This window comes from Podarcis melisellensis (genome assembly GCF_964234715.1).
Source record: "Podarcis melisellensis genome assembly, chromosome: 3".
Taxonomy (NCBI): domain Eukaryota; kingdom Metazoa; phylum Chordata; class Lepidosauria; order Squamata; family Lacertidae; genus Podarcis; species Podarcis melisellensis.
Window position 1 is genome coordinate 89,912,659 of NC_138530.1, and position 19,583 is coordinate 89,932,241.

Below are 19,583 nucleotides of genomic sequence, written 5' to 3' on the forward strand. Positions count from 1 at the left end.
AAACTAAACCATCTACAGATGGAGTCATCCTTCAGTGGGAAGCAATATGGGTTGCAAGAGTAGCAAGGCCCTTGGATAATATTTAAAGCAATATTAAATATGACAAAGCTGGTTCGTAGAGTAATATAAATGGAGTATTAAGATAAATACCAGCAGCAAAGTTAAAATATTTTTTTTTATATTCCACACAGCCTACATTTCATTTTTATGGCTTGCCTTTTTGGAAACGCAGCTTAGCGACTTCTTTTACAGGGTTGACAAAATTTATCCTTTATATAATTTGAGGTTTACATTAAGAAATGAGTTGACATGCATATTTATATACTGTAATTTTAGGATCGAGTTCCAGCCATTCTAGAATGGCCAGATTTTAGCAGATGTCAGTAAGCCAGAATTTTAAAGATTGAAGCTATACAGCAGAACATGGTATAGAAAATGGCAGATTCAAACCTATGCATTGTTTTTAAATGAAAACAAAGAGTTGAAAAAGTTTTAAGGAGACTGCCCTGCTTGGCAAGTGTTCAGCTGAAATGATACATCCTTTTTTAAATTGAGGTGGGAGAAATGGGAATTAAGATCTCAGCTCACAGAAAAGGCTCTTTCTCAGGGAGAAATAATTACCCAAAGCCAGTAGATGGGTGTTTCTGTCTAGGCAGTTTTTGAGTATAGAATGAGCATCTTTTCTACGTCTTTGTTTCCAATCTGTGGTAGGAATCACGCTGTGTCTTGAGCCATATTCTGCCATTGCACCTTCTCCGTCATCCATGAGGGCAGGAGATGCAAGTAGGCATGCTAAAATTGTGTGTCAACACCTTCCCATTCCGATGATCGGCTGACAAGCCAAAAGAAAGTCCCATTTCTTTTTGCATTGTGGTGTCTGGCCACTCCTTCACTAAAATACAAACAATTCTGCTTCAGGCATTTCCACACAGCCAGTGAAAGAGGTGGGCAGATAACAGAAATGCAGAGGGAAATTGAAAGCAGAGCTGTGGATGATTCTCTCACAGAAAACATAGGGTGGAGTTGGCAATCAAACAACTAGGATGGCAACAAAGGTGGTGTCAGGTTTTTTAAAAAGCGTAACAGCTGCATTGTTCTTTAATGCATGGATGTGAGACCTACAGCCCTTCAGATGTGGCAGGACTCCAGTTCCCATCAACCCCTGCCAGCATGGCCAGTGGTCAGTGATGGTGTTACATGCATTCCCAGGTTGCCTACCTCTGCTCTAACCTGTCACAGGCAACATCCCAACTCCATAACTTTTGGGAAATCAGCATTTTTTTTCTCCAGAAGGTAATAGGATATGAACTCATCACTTGCCTTCAGCTGAACAGTTGCTATCTCCCTACCCCAAAATAACAGCATTTGGGGGTTATCCCACCAGCTGTTTCATTTCCCCTATTCCCTTTGTTATTGAGGGAAAGTTCGTACGTAGTTTTGGTTTCTGCAACCATGGAAACACAAGACTAGCAGCTATTTCCCTCTCTCCTGTACATGAGCTATATTTGACCTGTACATGAGCTATATTTGCCCAGTATTTCCTTGGTCCCAAAATGGACCAAGAAGTCATTATACTTTCTTATCAGAGCCTACACAAAGCCTTGCTCTGTTTCATTGCAGTCCTCGGTGGCTGCTATATGAGACAGATGAATTTGGAAGGAGATAAATTTGACCCATTTTTAATTCTGCAGTGACAACGCAATTTTCAAAATTCATTTATCAATGAGATAACTATAACCTGTTAAATCAATTTACTACTGACATGGTATTTGTAAATCCTCTGTTGTGGTATTTGTATATTCTTTGGTTCCTGCTTCAAGGACTGGGACAAACAGAAACATACTTTTGCTTTTATACTGTTTAGAAAAATATGTGGAGGGTCCCCTCCAATGGAAAGGAAAATTGCCAGTATTTAATGGAGGATTATTTCATTTAGAACTTTTTTTTAAAGGAGGACACTAGAGTTACTAATTATTAAATGGTTTAGGTTATATTTAATTTTGCTAATATGTTTTCCTTATTAAGCTGCAGTTCTCACCACAGTTACTAAGGAGCGAACCCCACCAGCATTTACTTTTCAATAACTGCTTAGGCTGTAATCCTGTTGGCTCTCTTACCTGAAAGTCCTTTTCAGTTCAGTACATGTATAGGATGTTCAGGCATGTAAAGGATTGCAGTGTAAGAATCATGATTGATAATAGCCCAGAAATGAGCACTGCAACTCCAGAGTCGTCCGCAACTGGACCTAACAGTCAGGGGTCCCTTTACCTTTACTATTGTCTGATTGCTTAACTCTGCAGTCCTGTACAAAATTACCTGGTAGTAAGGACCACTGGTCCAATTCAGTGGATCTTACTTCTGAGTAAGCACATATAACATTGTACTGCAAGTTTAACAGATAAGTCTGGAGCAGTTTACAGTGACACAACTGTCACTGAATTCATATGGAGCACCTCTGCTTGAAGTATATTTTCATGAATTCTTACGCTTATAATTTGAATTGACAACATAATTCCCTGGAGAGCAATAAAATGGCCTTATTTCTACTTTTCCTTGGTTTGTGTCACAAAAAATGATAAAAACCACAAGCGGTATCTTACCCCGAGATCTGACCAAAAGCAACATCTCTGCCAAATATGCCACATGTTAAATGTTTTCACTTAGCAATGTTTGTGACGCCTCTTCATGTTTGAACCATTTGTCCTGCATGCTATAGAGTAGCTGGTGGGTGCGAAGAGCGTGAAAGACACTTTATTCTGAAGTAAGATACACTCACCTGTTCCATTTCTGTACTACAGGTTTGTTTTAAATCTTCTGCACTTAAATTAATGGGCACCTCGACCTCCTTAAATTTGTTTTTCTTCAAGTGATTAAGGCTGCAATCCTAAACCTGCTTGAAGAGTAAACGTACAGTTTCCTATATTCAACAGCACTACACTGGCTTATAAAGTTGTTGAGGTTTATAAAAACCGGTTATTGGTTTCTATTTGTGATGATTAGTCAATAATGTATCAGTGTTGAATAGCTCCACTCTACTCACACGGTGACTCTAGCACAGTTTGTGGATCACTACAGCCAAGGAACGCTTTAGTAAAAACACGAAACATGTCTTGTAGCCAAGGAAAAATATGTATGGAGAATAAGTACAAAGTTAAATGTGAGTCAACGGGTATAATTGGGTATTGAAAACCTAACATGTTTTCTACTTAGGGGTCTTTTGTGGGGTTTTTTAAACAAATGCTTGTTTCCTTTTGTGTCACGAGAGGCTTCTTCCCGAAATAAAGTGTTTCAAAAAATCATGTTTTTGAGTAGTGTTGAATAATCCCTGCATTCAGTGAAATTTGGTTGTGCCCAGTGCTTTTTTCCAGCTGAATGTAGCACCTCTCAGGTGGGTGCCATGGTCATTCTAAGGGAAGGAGGGAGGTGTGAGTTCTTTTTCTAGAAAAATACCACTGGTTATGCCCTCTAGTGTTCAGTGCCCTTCCTCTTCTACCTTTACACATTCGGAAACTAGTAAAAGACACAAATATTTAGCCAATGTTCAACTCTTAATGGCACCATTGAGACTATTAAATAATAAAATAATAATCAGGATAGCACTCAAGGGCCAGTTCACCTCTCACCAGCTTGTACCACAGTCATGTTCTACATTCAGCATGCAGCTGACATTGTAGTATAATAATAATAATAATAATAATAATAATATATTTCCCCAGCCACTCTGGGCGGCTCCCAACAGGATATTAAAAACACGATAAATCATCAATCAAAAATACTTCCCTAAACAGAGCCGCCTTCAGCTGTCTTCTATAAGTCAGATCGTTGTTTATTTCCTTGACATTTGATGGGAGGGTGTTCCACAGGGCAGGCACCACTACCAAGAAGGCCTTCTGCCTGGTTCTCTGTAACTTCGCTTCTCGCAGGCTTCTCAAAGGAGGACCTCAGTGTCCAGGTAGAACGATGGGGGTGGAGATGCCCCTTCAGTATAAGCTCTCCCCAAGCAATTGGGATGAATCCTCAGTAAGTAGGCTGTTGGGAACAGATCTGTGAAAAAAACTCATCCCAGCTACTTTGGCTGAGAAGAATAAAGTCCCTAGTCCCACCCATAGTTGTCAGCTTTCAGATTTGAAAATAAGGGACCAGCAGCCTCAAAAATAAGGGATCAGCAGCCTCACCTGTCCCGGGGACAGTCTACGGTATATCTAACAATCTGGGATAGCAGCGGGAAATGGCGCTGGAATAAGGGAATTCCCCGCAAAAAAAGGGAAGGTTGACAGCTATTCCATTCCTTATTCCTTATTCCTTATTCCATTCCTCAGTTTTTTTAAAGCAGAGATTGGCCGCCTGTCATGGGTGCTTTAGTTGAGATCCCCTGCATTTCCAGGGTTTGTGTGGCTGGGGTTGCACTACTAGACAACCCTTGTTATAGATAACTCTATTAACACATTTATTTGGAAAAAGACAGGTAGATCTATGCATATTTATGCTGTGTTGTGTTGGAGTGTTGTACTGTAATGTTGGATTTCCAACATCATAAAATGCTTGTGTTTCTCCTCCCACACATACAAGAACATACAGTTGAATAATGGATATATTTTTAAAAGGCATTATGATGCAAAAAGAATGGCAAACTGCCACATGCAGCGCCTTACTTGGATGTGTCTGGAGTCTTGGAAGCTTGACTACCCTACGTTCTCCTACAAATGGACCTTGAGCTTGTTTGGAGGTTCTAGCAGGGGAGCGCAGCTATCGTATACCCTTGACCGAAGAACGGTACACTCCTTCTATCTGGGATGGTCGTCCTCTTCCACCGAGCGCGCAGCTTCGGGAGGGACGCACATGGAGCGGTGAGGGAGGAAGGGGACACCCGCCTAGCCAGCCAGATCAGCCGAATCAACCCTGGCGATCAATGGGGTGACAGATGTCGCAGCCAGATCGCCCTCACATCCAAAGACTAAGGAGACCTAATGTCTATATATACCTCTCGGGAGCCTGTTGCTCTCAAGTCATAGTGACTCTGGTCAGCTTGTCTCTCTGTGCAAAAGTGAAATGCTTACCCGAACGCTGAAAGAGAATATTAAAGAGCGTTCTGCAAAATCGGGTTGGTTTTATTTATTATTCCGATTATTTTGGCCCTCGACCTCCTTCCCAGGTTGCACTGAGCCACATGCAAATTAAATATCTTGCTACTGGCTGGGCCCTCTCGTCTTGCCCACGCCCCCTTGCCTGCCGTGCACAAAACGGCGAGGGAGGCGTTGCCTGCTCCTGGACTGCGAGCGCCTTCAGCATTTGCAGCTACCGCCGAAGGTAGGCTTCCTTGTTCGCAGTTGCAGCAGCCATGCACGTGTTCAGGAGTGCATCGTGTGAAGAGCTGCAAGGGGGGTTGGCACGGGACCAGAGGCGCAAAAAAGTTGCCCGGCGATGATGATGATCGTGATGGAGAGTGGTTAGCAGCAGTAGCTCCACCAGGCCTGTTGCACCCATCCATCGGGTTGCCTTTGAAAGGCACCGTGAACGTAGGGAGGGGAGCTAAGCTGCAGTTTGCCCCAGCGCTGCTTTGGCTTTGCGCATTTGCTTTGCTACGTTGCGGATTTGGAACGTTGAGAGCCATTCCGGGGCTGGGCGGGGAACTGAGTGTTCGAAGTTCGAAGCCTTTGATGTGCCCAGATCAAAGCGCTCCGCTGGAAGTGGGTTGCTAACATGGGTTGGTTACTGAGACTTCGCGATCCAGCGCTAAAGCAGCGGGGGGGCTGTATGCCGCAGCCCCAAGTCAGAGGGGCAGTGAATGCACTTTTATTTCCCTCCTGCTTTCAGCTGCCCATGAGTGGGAGGCTCTGTAAAAGATCCAGAGGGCTTCTCACCTGTATGGGGCGCCTGCAATGGGGGTAGCCAACGTGCCGCCCTCCAGGTGTCGCTGGACCACAAGGAAAGGTTTATTAGACTAAAAACCCCTATTTGTGTTGCATTTGTAAAATAAACAAATGTGCAATTTGCTTTGACCAACTTGCAACTTGCAAACCAAGCACGGAGTGGGGATGGCAGGGTGCATCATTCTCAAGCTGCCCTCGCACATGAGAAGGGCGCAACAGGGCAGGGGGCAAAGCTGGGCTCGCCGGGTGCTGTGAGGATTGTGCCCCTCCCCCCCCAAAAAAAACTGCCCAGGGCAAGATCTGGGCACAAGATTCCTGCATTTGCAAGGGGTTGAACTAGATGACCCTCATGGTCCTTTCCAATTCTACAATTTGATGATTTGATTATTTCTGTAGGGGTGACACAATTCCCTCTAGTTCAACAGATTTTCCCAACCCTCCATACTTGAATCAGTAAGTTTCAGCATGTTAGCTCGCTTCCACCCATCTCCCGTCAGGACTTCAACTGCATCCCAGGGTTTTCTACATGGTGGAAAGGAGCTGCGTTTCCTACAGATAACCCATCTGCTCTGGATGATGTCTCCCATGGATGCTGAAAAGCATGGGAGACAAAATGGAGCTTTGAGGAACTCCAAGGGGTAGATCAAAAGTACCCTGGAACAGGAAAGATACCTTTTAGAAAAGCTAGAGTTGTTTGAGGACAAAGCAAAGGAGACAAATTATCTTTGATTTTATTATGTATGTAAAAAATGCTGTACACCATCTAACTCTTCCTCCAGCATTTGAATGGATCAAGTAGATTCAATGAATTGGAGTGCTAGCAGCATATCTGTGTCTTTTCTTTATCGCCCCTTCTTTCTGATGCTAAATCCCCATCTGTAACATTCTGTTGGTGCCCTGCCTTCTGTTTGCTGGTGGTTCTGGCATTCTGGCATTTATCTCTTAACATTTCACTTGGAGTGCAAGTTGACTTGACTTTATTGTGTATTGTTTTGGATGTCCTTTGTATCTACTACAAAATTTATTTATTTATTTAAAAAAATATTCCCCCAGCACTACTTTTTAGAACTGACCCCTCTTCTGAACAAAGGACTGGCACCCCCATAACACCAGCCCTCCAAGTCCCATCTCAGGGACAGCCCATAATAATACCATGGTCAGTAGTATTGAAAGCCGCTGAGAAGTCCAGGAGAACGAAAAGGGAGAACTCTGCCTCCCAAATTGCACTTCTCAGAGTCAGTTATCTGCTAGAATGACTTCACACCAAAAGAATTTGGTTCAATTAAAAAAATACCACTGCTTATCATTTTGTTTCTCCTTGTCTTTTCTGACAACCATGATGCCAAATTAATGATATTCAGGGAACAGTAAATATTGCCAAATGCGGGGGCTTAGTTAACCTTCAAACACTTGCTTGTTTCTATTGTGGGCTTTCGAAACCATGTTTTTTTTGTGTGTGAAAACCCACTTGAGATTTTTATATTCGAAGAACAATCTGTTCCTTTGCTTTTATGTATCTACCAGGTGGGTGAGTTCAGTTTGTTCAGTCTGACCCTTCTATAAAAAAACCAGAATTTGAACTGAGAATGGGGAAATAAGAGTACAATCAGTGGTACTGATTTTATGTCCCATATTTGTTGGCAAGGTGTCTAAGGTATGATGTCTAAGATATCTAGGAAAGGGTAATATTTTTTCCACTGGTGCTTTCTCCAAAACTGGTATAATATGAACTTTAGTACAGTGGATTTGTTTGTTTTGTTTCATCACTGGATACAGTACTTTGTTTAGCAATCATTTTCATTTCAGTGTTTCATTTCTCCCTCCTTGTCGCCCATTCCTCCAACCTTTCTGTGAAAGTTTCTCTCTCCAATTAACACTCATTCCCCCCCCCCAATTCATCTGTGTCACCGAACATTTATTCCTAAAAGTCAGATGAAAGTGGCAAGACTTCAGCTCCATGTCTGTGCACAAGTGCAAGGTTTTTCTACACAACAATGGTCAGTGTGGGAGAATCCTTATATGTAGCTTGGTGGGAGGGGAGGGAATTAACCTTTTGCCTGATCAGATGCCCCATGTCACCAGCTAGCATTGGAGACAAACCTTCAATCAAAGTAAATTTGAGGTTTTTTCCTTCACTATTCACATTTCTGATGTGTGGCATTGGGACACGGACCCTAGTTGTTAAAGCCCACTAACTCTCTACCATGGTCCCGATCCAGATTTGGTGGGTCTCTACAGGACATTTGTGTAAGTAATAAACTGCACTTAAGAGCACACACCTAGTTAATGTATCTTCTAGTATGGCTCTAAGTCACAACCAGCATTCCAGGTGGTATGATCCTGAAACCCCATAGGAGCAGCCTTGGTGGATCCTGCTCAATGCCATTCTAGCCCAGCATCCTCTTTCTGACAGTGGCCAATCAGAAGCCTCCAGGAATCCCACAAGGCAATAATCACGTTCTGTTCTTGCCCCTTGGCAACTGATGTTTGGAGAAATACTGGAATGCAACATGGCAGTTCTTTACCTTTCAGGGCTAATAACTGTTAACAGACCTATTCCTATTATTTGCTTGTTACAAGGCAGTGTATGTGATCATCCCACCATATTATATCCCCACAACAATCCTTGAAGGTGGAGAGGGAGTGACCTAACCAAGGTAGTGGGAGATTTAACCTTAGGTCTCTCTGATCCTAGTCCAACCCTCACTAGACTAGCTCTAATCCCCTATAAAGCTGTGTAGGCAAGACTTCCTTTTGTCTGACTTGAATCTGCAAGAATTAATTCCACCTACTTCATTCATGTATAACTTTTGCATGAAGAACTCCCATCTTATTCCGAAGCAGACCAGTTGTCTAGGTAAGAGGATCCTGTACAGATCATGCTTTGATGTTCTGGTACAAGGTGTGCTTTTTGTGCATTAGGAACGGGTTGATACATATTGTCCATCTCTGGTTCACTCTGCCCTTTGCTGCCCACCTGCCTGCCTCTGTCTCCAGTTCCCTCCTCCTCATTTGTCATTATACTGTAGTTTGCAGTGCCACCTGAACTGCAGCATGACAATATCCTTAGGGTATTATTATATGACCTTTCTCTTTGTTGTTTGGACTGACTCTTTGTTGTTCCTTCTCACACCTCTCTATTGGACCTCAGAATAAGGTATTCCTTTTGAATTATCCTCTGAGAGAAGAAAGGAGCAAACATGGCTGCCTTCTCCTCCTCTAGGCTAGTTAGACTAGAAACCTTTTCTATCCAAGGCATTTATTTCCTACAATAAACAACTTTATTATTTTCTTACCTACAATCATCTGTGTTGTGTCTGTGTGATTGCTGCAGTCAGATGTACTCTTTAACTCAAATGCAGCAGTAGTAGTAATAGTACTATTACTTCTAGTAGTAGTAGTAATAATACTCTGCATCATAAGGGGCTTCAATGGATAATTGGTCCAGCTACCCCACTACAAATAGCCGGTTTCGTTTTCCTGTTCTAATGGTGCTGTAACGTGAAGGACTTACTCTTATTCCAGGTTTTCTCAATTCACCATCTTCATGTTAGAAGTGGGACCTGAAATAATTTCTCCAATGCTCAGTATGAGCCTACAAAATAGAATACAGTGGTACCTCAGTTTATGAACTTAATCTGTTCCAGAACTCCGTTCTTAAACTGAGGCACGCTTTCCCTAATGAGGCCTTCCACTGCCAGTGCCCTTCCACCGTTCAGCTTCCGTTCTTAGACTGAGGTAAAGTTCGCAAACCGGGACACTACTTCTGGTTTTGCAGAGTTCGTAAACAGGACTGTTCTTAGACCGAGGTACCACTGTAGATTGAATTTGGAGGCGGCAGTTGGCTAGCCTTCACCCACATTCTTGGATCATCAATGAGCAGCTGAAATCTGGGTGGTTTTGTTTTCTTTCTGTCTTTTTATTTATGTCTCTTAGCCGAATAAGTACCTGTTATCTCCAATGATGCAGCTGTCTTCCACAGTTTTTCAGCCGTTGCTTCCCCCTTCCTTATTAAGGGACGCAGCAACACTGAGAACTGTGGCCTATTGTTTACATGCCAACACATAATTTTCCCAGGATCCTTTCTGCTGAAGACTAGAGAAAGTAACAGACTGGGTGCTTTTCCTACTTCCAAAAATGTAACTAGTTTGACTTGAATGGATTGCTAATTGTGCACTCTTCTTGCGTTGTGGGTTGCAGAATAGAATAGCTTTCTTTTTGAGTTCTTCTAGTAACCTGTTCAGGCTTGATAGCTGTTTCCTTTCCTTTCCTTTATTTCTTTTTAAATAAAGTTTCATTAAAGTTTTTCACAATACAATAGAAGACAAGCTAACCTACACAATAAAAAGGGGCAAAATAAGAGAAACGAAAAGAGATAGAAGAATACAAGAACTTTTCACACAAGTGTATCTTAACTTTTGTCCCCTACTAGTGCAGGGAGGTAACCTGGCCATTGGACTGACATACGTAATATTTGTTCCAATTGGGACCATTGGAAAGGATTTTTCTTAAGGAGGGGAGTGCCCTGCCCACCTTCTGCCTTGCCAGTGCAAGTCCAGAAAAGATTTATTTGATTTGAGGTGAAACCAGAGTATTCAATGGTAATTCTGTATTGATTTGTTTTGGGTGTTGAATGTGATGCCAATAAAAGGTTTTACAAAAGAAAAAGAAAAAAGTACAGAAAAGCTCTGAATTTGGTGGTCCATCTGCCCTTAGGGTTAATCTGCCTCTGCATCCACTTTTCCTTTTGCACAAAGGGAAACAACAACAACAACAACAACAACAACAACACTCTTTAGGCAGTTTTTATTAACATGCCAGGGAAACGAGTGGAAAGTACTCTCTGTGTTAGCAATGTATCAATAAGCAAACCATAACAAACTGCATTTGCCCAACGATGGCCTTTTGTACTATATCTTGGTGTGCCAAGAGACCTAATGACCTCTCTGTATTGCTTAACGAACGATGATTAGTTTCAGATCTTTATTTGGTGAAATGTGTTTGCTCAAGCAAGTTGGCTGTGCACCAAGAATGATGCCTTTGTGTTTCTTTTCATCAGGCAATCAAGAAGCTGAAATCATGTCTGGAAAGCCCAAACTGTATTACTTTGATGGAAGAGGCAAGATGGAGTCAATACGATGGCTGTTAGCAGCAGCTGGGGTGGAGGTTTGTGTTTCCTTGTCTGCCAGCTTCTGTACAGAGATGCTATCATGGTTATGGGATATGCCTTGTACAATGTGGGATGCAGTTAATAGGGCACATTACATACTGTAGCCAAATGAAATGAGAATCAGTGGGGTATTCCTATTTCTTCCAGCACAAACAGATTTTGTTTCTTGATGTGTTAAAACTTTGAAGCAAGCAACTTTTTTTTTTTTGCCATATCTTGATGGAATATATGATAAAGCCATCAAGCCAGATAAAGTTGTTCTGGGGTTGGATAAGCCACCCTTTAGCCTTGGGAAGGTCCCCCCTTCCATTTCTTTTTGGATATCCCATTCATACCATGGGAATATATTTTGCCTCTTCCTTTCACCAGCACAGCATACAGAATTGTTAAGAATGAATGCATATGCAACCTGCTACACTTAAATTATTTTCATAATTTACTTATTTTGCAACTGCATATTCTGAAGCCACGCAGTCATTTATAATAATAATAATAATTTATTATTTATACGTTGCCCATCTGGCTGGGTTTCCCCAGCCACTCTGGGCAGCTTCCAACAAAAGTTTAAAAATACATTAAAATATCAGTCATTAAAAACTTCCCTAAACAAAGCTGCCTTCAGATGTCTTCTATAAGTCAGATAGTTGTTTATTTCCTTGGCATCTGATAGGAGGGTGTTCCCCAGGGCCGGTGCCACTACTGAGAAGGCCCTATGCCTGCTTCCCTGTAACCTCACTTCTCGCAGGGAAGGAACTACCACAATGCCCTTGGAGCTGGATCTCAGTGTCTGGGCTGAACGATGGGGTTGGAAATGCTCCTTCAGGTCTACTGGGCCAAGGCCTTTAAAGGTCAGCACCAACACTTTGAATTGTGCTTAGAAACGTACTGGGAGCCAATGTAGGTCTTTCAAGACCGGTGTTATGTGGTCTTGGCGGCTGCTCCCAGGGAAGAGGAATTTAGAATCAGTATGTCAGTACTGCTGAGAGCCAATAGAGAAAAATGTTCTACTGTTATGTACAAATTGTTGGCAAGTCATGACTTTAAAAATCTGGAGTGGTATCCAAAAAAGCGCTTCCTTTAGTCCCAGGACTTCTCACTGCAGAATGGGATTTCCTCTCTGTCGCCTCTCCCCTCTTGCCCCCTAAATCTGTTATGGGGGTTCCTCCAACCCTCTGGAGCAGATTTGGGGGGAGTGTGGGGTGAAAGGAGAGGAAAGAGAAGTTTCGCTGTGCAAGTGGAAATCTTTGCATTAGCAGAAGCACTTAGTTGGAGTCTGTCTCAGAGTCCTCTGAATTCTATTGAAAGCTTATGAACCACCCAAAAGAGACAGGGAGGATTTGATGTTTTATGAAAAACTTTAATTCTGGTTTTTATTTTTTATTACAAGCTGCTTTGATGACCCTGTTAGGCCAGAAAGACAGGATATATATATATTTAAAAACCAAGTAAGTAGTACTTTCTTAGATGTGCCAACATAATATGAAGATAGGTTGCTTTTTGTCTTAGGGTGCTCCTATTTTACTCAGCTTTTACCCAGCACAAATCAGCAATCCAAAACAGTTTATCAGAAATACCTAACTGCAGTACAAGGGGAGAGGAATTAAAAATATGATTTCTTAAAAGGCACTTAAACTTGGGCAACTGGACATCTGTGTATCTGCATGTGGTTTTTGCATGTGTTTGGGTTTTTTTTAGTCCTCGTGCTATTGCATTGTGTGATTCAGTTGAAATCCACTCGGTATCACAGTGATGTAGGAGGAAAGGAAAATCTTATCAGAAGTGAAGAAAGCAGCTGTTCCTTTCTTGCATTTCACTGGTTTTAGAAACCTGATTCAGTGCTGGAAATGCCCACATCTTGATAAGAAATGGTTTGGTTAAGTTATGAAAAGCTCATTGCTAAGTTGTGACTTTTCAGAAGTAACAAACTCAAGGAGGGGGCTTGTCCTTGGATGACGTTCAATGATGAGTGTGCTTCTCAAGCACTGCAGCAATTCATTACACTTTTTCTTTTCCCCATCTGGTAGTTCGAAGAGGAATTTCTGGAGACCAGAGAGCAATACGAGAAGCTGCTTCAAGGTAATTCAGTGATTTTGAAAATATTTGACCAGTATAATAATATTTGACCAGAATATTTGACCAGAAAATATTTGACCAGAATATTTGTCCAGTATAAGACTAGGTTTTTTTTTTACTTTTAAATTATGTGAAAAACTGTGGGTTGTCTTATACACGGGGCAATCTCCCCCCTATTTTCTTAAACTGGAGTCCCTAAAAATATGGGACATCTTATACATGGGGGCGTCTTATACACGGAAAAATACAGTATCTTCTTGGGAAGGCAAAGACTTTTGAGTGCCAGAGAAGAATTGTACTCTTGCATTTCAAGTAAGCAACACAGTCTAGTGGCCGAAGGGAGAGATGTTGATTTTAATTGATCTCCTCATCCTCCGGCACCACCAGAAAAGTTCAGTAAAGTGGTACCTCGGGTTACAGATGCTTCAGGTTACAGACGCTTCAGATTACAGACTCCACTAAGCGCGAGATAGTACCTCGGGTTAAGAACTTTGCTTCAGGATGAGAACAGAAATCACCGCGGCAGTGGGAGGCCCCATTAGCTAAAGTGGTACCTCAGGATAAGAACAGTTTCATGTTAAGAATGGACCTCCAGAATGAATTAAGTTCTTAACCCGAGGTACCTCTACATTGGAAGTTATGAATGCATGAAGGCACACCTAGCCACAGAGGACACTGCCCCCATTTTCTTAATTTGGAATCCCCCCAAATAGGTGTCGTGTTATACACGGGGGCGTGTTAGACACAGAAAAATACGGTAGTTCTTTTGAAACCTGTTTTAATGGTCACTGTTTCCATGACTTGAAAACAAAGTTGCTAGCTGACTGCAAGCTTGCAAAATAGTTTTTTTGTGGTTTGTTTGGCCAGCCCGTGTGGAATAATACAGTGGTACCTCACGTTACAGACGTTTCAGGTTACATACGCTTTAGGTTACAGACTCCGCTAACCCAGAAATAGTACCTCGGGTTAAGTACTTTGCTTCAGGCTGAGAACAGAAATTGTGCTCCAGTGGCGTGGCAGCAGCAGGAGGCCCCATTAGCTAAAGTGGTGCTTCAGGTTAAGAACAGTTTCAGGTTAAGTAAGGACCTCCGGAACGAATTAAGTACTTAACCCGAGGTACCACTGTAGTCTCCACATTGCTGTAGCCAACCATTTCCTCATTTGGTCTCTGCAGTCCTTCTGAGCACCAATACAATGCTGAGGGATTGTACTGACTTTCATTTCTAGAGGGAACATTTTGACCTTTCGCTGTTTTTTTTTATCCTCTCAAAAGATGGATTCCTCCTCTTTCAGCAAGTGCCCTTGGTGGAAATGGATGGGATGAAGATGGTTCAGACGCGAGCTATCCTCAGCTACATCGCAGCAAAGCACAACCTCTACGGGAAGGACCTGAAGGAGAGAGCACTGTACAGTACCAGAAACATTTAGCTAGCTTTAAGTTATACTTCAGGTCCTATATTTCACTCTTGTTTCTGGCTCCTGAGACCCACTCCATCCTGGGGCCATTCAGATAGGGTGGACTACAAATCCCATCAGCCCCTGTTCAGAGTTGCCTGTGAAGAGGCATTGACAGATAAACCAACTCTGAGAATTGTAGCTTTGTGAGGACAATCAGCAGAGGGCCTTCTTGGCAGAGGGCAAAGGGCCTTCTTGGTGGTGGTGCCCTCCCTGTGGAACACCCTCCCATCAGATGTCAAGGAAATAAACAACTATCTGACTTTTAGAAGACATCTGAAGGCAGCCTTGTTTAGGGAAGTTTTTAATGGTTGATGTTTTGTTCTGTTTTTAATCTGTTGGGAGCTACCCAGAGTGGTTGGGGAAACCCAGCCGGATGGGCAGGGTAATAATAATAATAATAATAATAATAATAATAATAATAATAATAATAATAATATCCCTTAACAACTCTTAACCCTTAACAAACCACAGCTCCCAGAATTCTTTGGGGGGAAGCCATGACTGTTTGAAGTGGCATTGCATGGTTTTAAATGTATGGTAGAAATGTGGCCTGAGTCAAAGGGCTTGTCCTCCACAATTCCACTTATCCTGCCACTTTCCCCCAGGGAAACCCACTCTTCACTGCTGAATCGGAGCAAACATCAGTCAGATTCTCCATGGAAAAGAGCGAGTGAAAAGCAGATGTTTCTAGGGAAAGTAGAGGGGCAAACTTTTACCTGTGCTTTCTAAGCATGGGACAAGTGGAAAAGCAGTTGGTGACAGATGATTCTTTAGCTAGTCTTCATGAAAAGCAAATGATAGGATGGGAAAAAATCATAGCTTTTCCATGTGGACTAGGAGTGAACACTTTCTGCCTCAGTCGCCTGCAGACCCAGTTGTCCTCTCATTCTGACCGTTTACAAAGTAGTGCCTTCCAGATATTTTGGGGGAACAACTCCCATCATCCCTGGCCTTTGGCTGTCTTAGTTGAGAGTTGGAGCCCAGCACATCTGGAGGTTTGCAACAAGATGGAGAAAATCCTCCATCACCAAGCAGCTGGAATTGCAACGTCTTGTCGACACAGGGTAGTTGGCGGCCTCTTTTCTGCACAGCAGGAAAAAGCCGAAATTCTGTTTTGTGTGTGCATGTCATAAACAAGATGGGCGCCTTAACAGATGTGTGAATATATGTCTCTTTAGAATTGACATGTATGCAGAAGGAACAACGGACCTAATGGTCTTGATTATGATGTACCCTTTCATAACACCTGAGGACAAGGAGAAGCAACTGGCTACAATCATCAAAAAAGCAACACAAAGATATTTCCCTGTTTATGAAAAGGTGCGTTTCAGTAACCTGCTTTATGAAACAGGCTTGTGATCTGGGCCGCTTCACAAATTTAATGTGTAAAATGTAACACGGGAAGAACAAATGTGTGGTGTGTATTTTTTTAAAGGACAGGTATAGTGATGAGAAAGATGCTTATGTGTGCTTGGGAAGCTGTTCTTAGGCGCTGAGCTAACATTGGTGTCTTGCAGGTGCTGAAGGGCCATGGAGAAGATTTCCTTGTTGGCAACCAGTTCAGCTGGGCAGACGTCCAGCTGCTTGAAGCTATTCTGATGGTGGAGGAAAAATCCTCCAGTGTTCTGGCCGACTTTCCTCACTTGCAGGTACGGCAAACAAACACAATATGAGTGGTGTTAGAAATTCAGATCTATAAGCTTGGCACCAAATGGCTCCTTAAACCAAGGTTGCAGTTGCCAAAATGGAATGTCTGGTTGCCATTTTGGGGCTCTAAAGTCTTATTTTTCAAACGATGGACTGTGATTGGTTCTCAATTAAGCATCTGGCTAGCTCAAATGATAACCCTGACCTCGGTGAAGAGCTTTGAGAACTTAAAGAAGAGAAGTCACTTGATTCAGGGACAGCCCACATATATATCAGCCTATTCCGACCTCTTTTTCTTAATGGTGACACAGCCATTCATAATGTAGGGATCTCCATGTGAGCAGGGCAGTGGGGTGGGATAAGTTCACTGCTCCTGCTCAGAAAAAGTGTTTTGGTTCCTGAGATTCATTCCAATTGTGCAGATAAAATATAACTGATAGAATTATACAGGAAGGGATATTAGCGTCTGAAAACAATAGAAAGTGATTCCCCAGTTGGAGATGTCAGGCACTTGGTTGCAAGTGGTTGAAAACCATGTGCAAAATGCGCCTGGCTCCTGGCTAATTTCAAACACTGAATATGAGTTATGCTGTTTCTTCCTTTTTTAAAAGAATTCCTTTCCCATCTGTTCCAGACCTGAAAGCAGATGGGCTTCTGTCAAAACCCCTTCTAGAAAACTGTTAGACCTTAGGGTAATGTGCTGCTGCTGCTGCTGATGCACACTAGTTCTGCGTGATGAGTGGCTTAATGTTGCCTCCCATTAAAGAATTATGAATTGGCAAAAATGCTTAGATGTCCATGAAGCCACTCTCCTTAGTTCAACCCAGAGTGAACATGGGAAGCACGTGCATGTTAAAAATTCATTTTTTAAAAAATGGCTGTTGACACAGCTGTAGCAAAGAGAGCTGTGGCACTCTAGCTCAGTAGTTCCCAAACTTGGGTTTCCAGCTGTTTTTGGACTACAACTCCCATCATCCCTAGCTGGCAGGACCAGTGGTCAGGGATGATGGGAACTGTAGTCCCAAAACAGCCAGAGACCCAAGTTTGGGAAACCCTGCTCTAGATCATGGGTTGGGGGACATGTGGCCTTGCAGATGATTCCACCTCTCATCAGCCTCAGCCAGCACAAGGATGATGGGAGTTGTAGTCCGGTGACACCTGCAGCTCTAAAGGTTTTTAGCCTATGCTCTAGAGCAGGCATCCCCAACCTCCAGCCCTCCGGATGTTTTGGACTACAATTCCCACCATCCCTGACCATTGGTCCTTTTAGCTAGGGATCATGGGAGTTGTAGGCCAAAACATCTGGAGGGCCTCAGGTTGGGGATGCCTGCTCTAGAGATTGATTGGCTTGTTGGGCCATCAGTTTTAATAGACTCTACCAAATGGTTTGAAGGTGATGGGCGTTTTTAGTGCTATAGTTCAGGTTCTTTGATTCTGAGTCTGCTTGCTCTTGTTTTTTTTCTTCCTTTCCACTTGTTTGCAGGCTTTTAAAGAACGGATCAGCAACATCCCCACAATTAAGAATTTTTTGGAGCCAGGAAGCCAGAGGAAACCTGTCCCTGACGAGAGATACGTGGAGACCGTGAGAAGGGTCCTCCAGATGTATCACAATATGTCTGCAAGTCCTTAGGCAGCATTTCTGCTGAGCTCCAGAGAATCACCGGTACTAATACCTAATAACAATGGCTGTCGTAAAACTCATGGCATTGTGTTAGAGACTAGACTGCTGTATGACACTTGATAGCTGCTAAACAGGCTTCTCCATGGGGATGTGTATCCACATAGAAAAAACAATATGCCCACATCTAAAACGCATTTAAATTGTACAATTTCGCTATATGCAGGCAAGGTAGGAATGCTCTCGTGAGAAGTTGGATTGTCCTGTGGGATCTTGTGAGAGCAGTCCTACCAGTCCCAAAGATGGCACACTGGAATTTGAGGTCCAACACTGGTCATGGCTACCTGCAAAGAACCCTGGGAGTTGTAATTTGTTGAGGGTTCTGAGAGCTGTTAGGAGAGCCCTATTCTCCCCACAGAGCTACAACTTCCAGAACTCCTTGGGGAGAAGGATTGGTTGTTACAAAGCACTCTGGGACAGACCAAATACCCCGCTGAACATTTGAGCCAGGCAGGATTTCAAATTCAGAGACATTTTTTAAAGCCAATGTTCCCCCCCCCCTGTCTCAAAAATGGGCGCCTTTGATCTGTTTGAATCCTGGCAGATCTGATGCCTTTGTGGAGTAGTACTATAGCCTGTAAATTCAAAGCCATTTGGCTGCCCCACTCCAGGCTAAAAGCTGGAAGAAGACTGGCTGGTCTTCATTGAAAATTCATGGAAGATTAGTTATCAGACTTGACGAATCTTCAGTATCCCTGGAATCTAGCAAACAATTAAGTTAGATGGCAAAAGACAGGGTGTGTCTCCTTCTGAACTGAAACCCAACAAACAAATGAACGGATTTTGAATTAACTAAATATGAAAAGCTTCAAAAAATAAATTATATAAACACCTTTTCCATTCAGAAAGCAAAACCAAACCAAAATTTCTCATGCACACCTCTACTACTTGTGTACTTGCTAATAGTAGCATACGTAGCAAAGGGAGAATGCCATATACAAGGCCTTCTTTAATAGCAGATATATTGATCAATATTCCTACTCTTTTTGGAATGCAGCTTTCTTTATTAAATATATTTTGTGTATCCTGTTTCACTGGGTGAAGCAATATTTTTATTCAGTTGGACGGATATAAAAAACACTATTAGAAGGGAGGCTTGGACAATCTTTTTCTGCCTACCAGTGTGTTCTGCAAATGGAAGGGGTTTGCTGCAGAGCTGGAAAAAAATTCGAAAGAGATTCTGTTTCAGTCTTTCTGCCTTTCATTGCTGGTATTTCTGAGCTCAGACGGCCAAGCTTATGCAAAACGCAGGAAAACATTCAAAGTGACACTTATTTGCAAATTCCTGTGAAATCAAAATACACTTAAGTTGCTAAGCCTTCAATATATTTTATCTACTACAACTTTTGCATTCTGTTATTATACTAAGCTGACATTGGATTTGGTATATTCAATTTGTTTAGTGTTTTTCTTCCTATTGCTGCTACAATCTGGAAAACTCTCTAATAAACTACCTTGATTCCTGAGTAAAGAAGCATTTGCTTTTCCTTACTGTGTAAATATTGTGTGCCGGATTTACGTATAAGCTAAACAAGCTATAGCTTAGGGCTCCACTCTCTTGGGGGCCCCCAAAAAATTTAAAGGGAGAAAAAACTGGATGTACATTTTATTGGCAAAACCTATTGGCATTTCGCAGCTTTCTGACTACTTTGCTAGGTCTGGCTAAGGTCTTGCAACTAAACGCAGA

General features: G+C 42.5%; 2 protein-coding genes across 2 annotated transcripts in view; both read left to right on the forward strand.

Moving 5' to 3' along the window:
- LOC309367210 (glutathione S-transferase-like) overlaps positions 1 to 19,583 on the forward strand; it is a 64,419-nt gene that overhangs the window by 4,985 nt on the left and 39,851 nt on the right. The gene's annotated exons all lie outside the window — the stretch shown is intronic.
- Positions 5,226 to 19,370, forward strand: LOC309367203 (glutathione S-transferase 3-like). Its single transcript, XM_081906593.1, has 7 exons — positions 5,226 to 5,307; positions 10,930 to 11,036; positions 13,065 to 13,116; positions 14,387 to 14,519; positions 15,750 to 15,891; positions 16,089 to 16,220; positions 17,702 to 19,370. The coding sequence occupies exons 2-7, from the start codon at positions 10,950 to 10,952 to the stop codon at positions 17,846 to 17,848; spliced, it is 693 nt and encodes a 230-aa protein (XP_081762719.1). The 5' UTR covers positions 5,226 to 5,307; positions 10,930 to 10,949; the 3' UTR covers positions 17,849 to 19,370.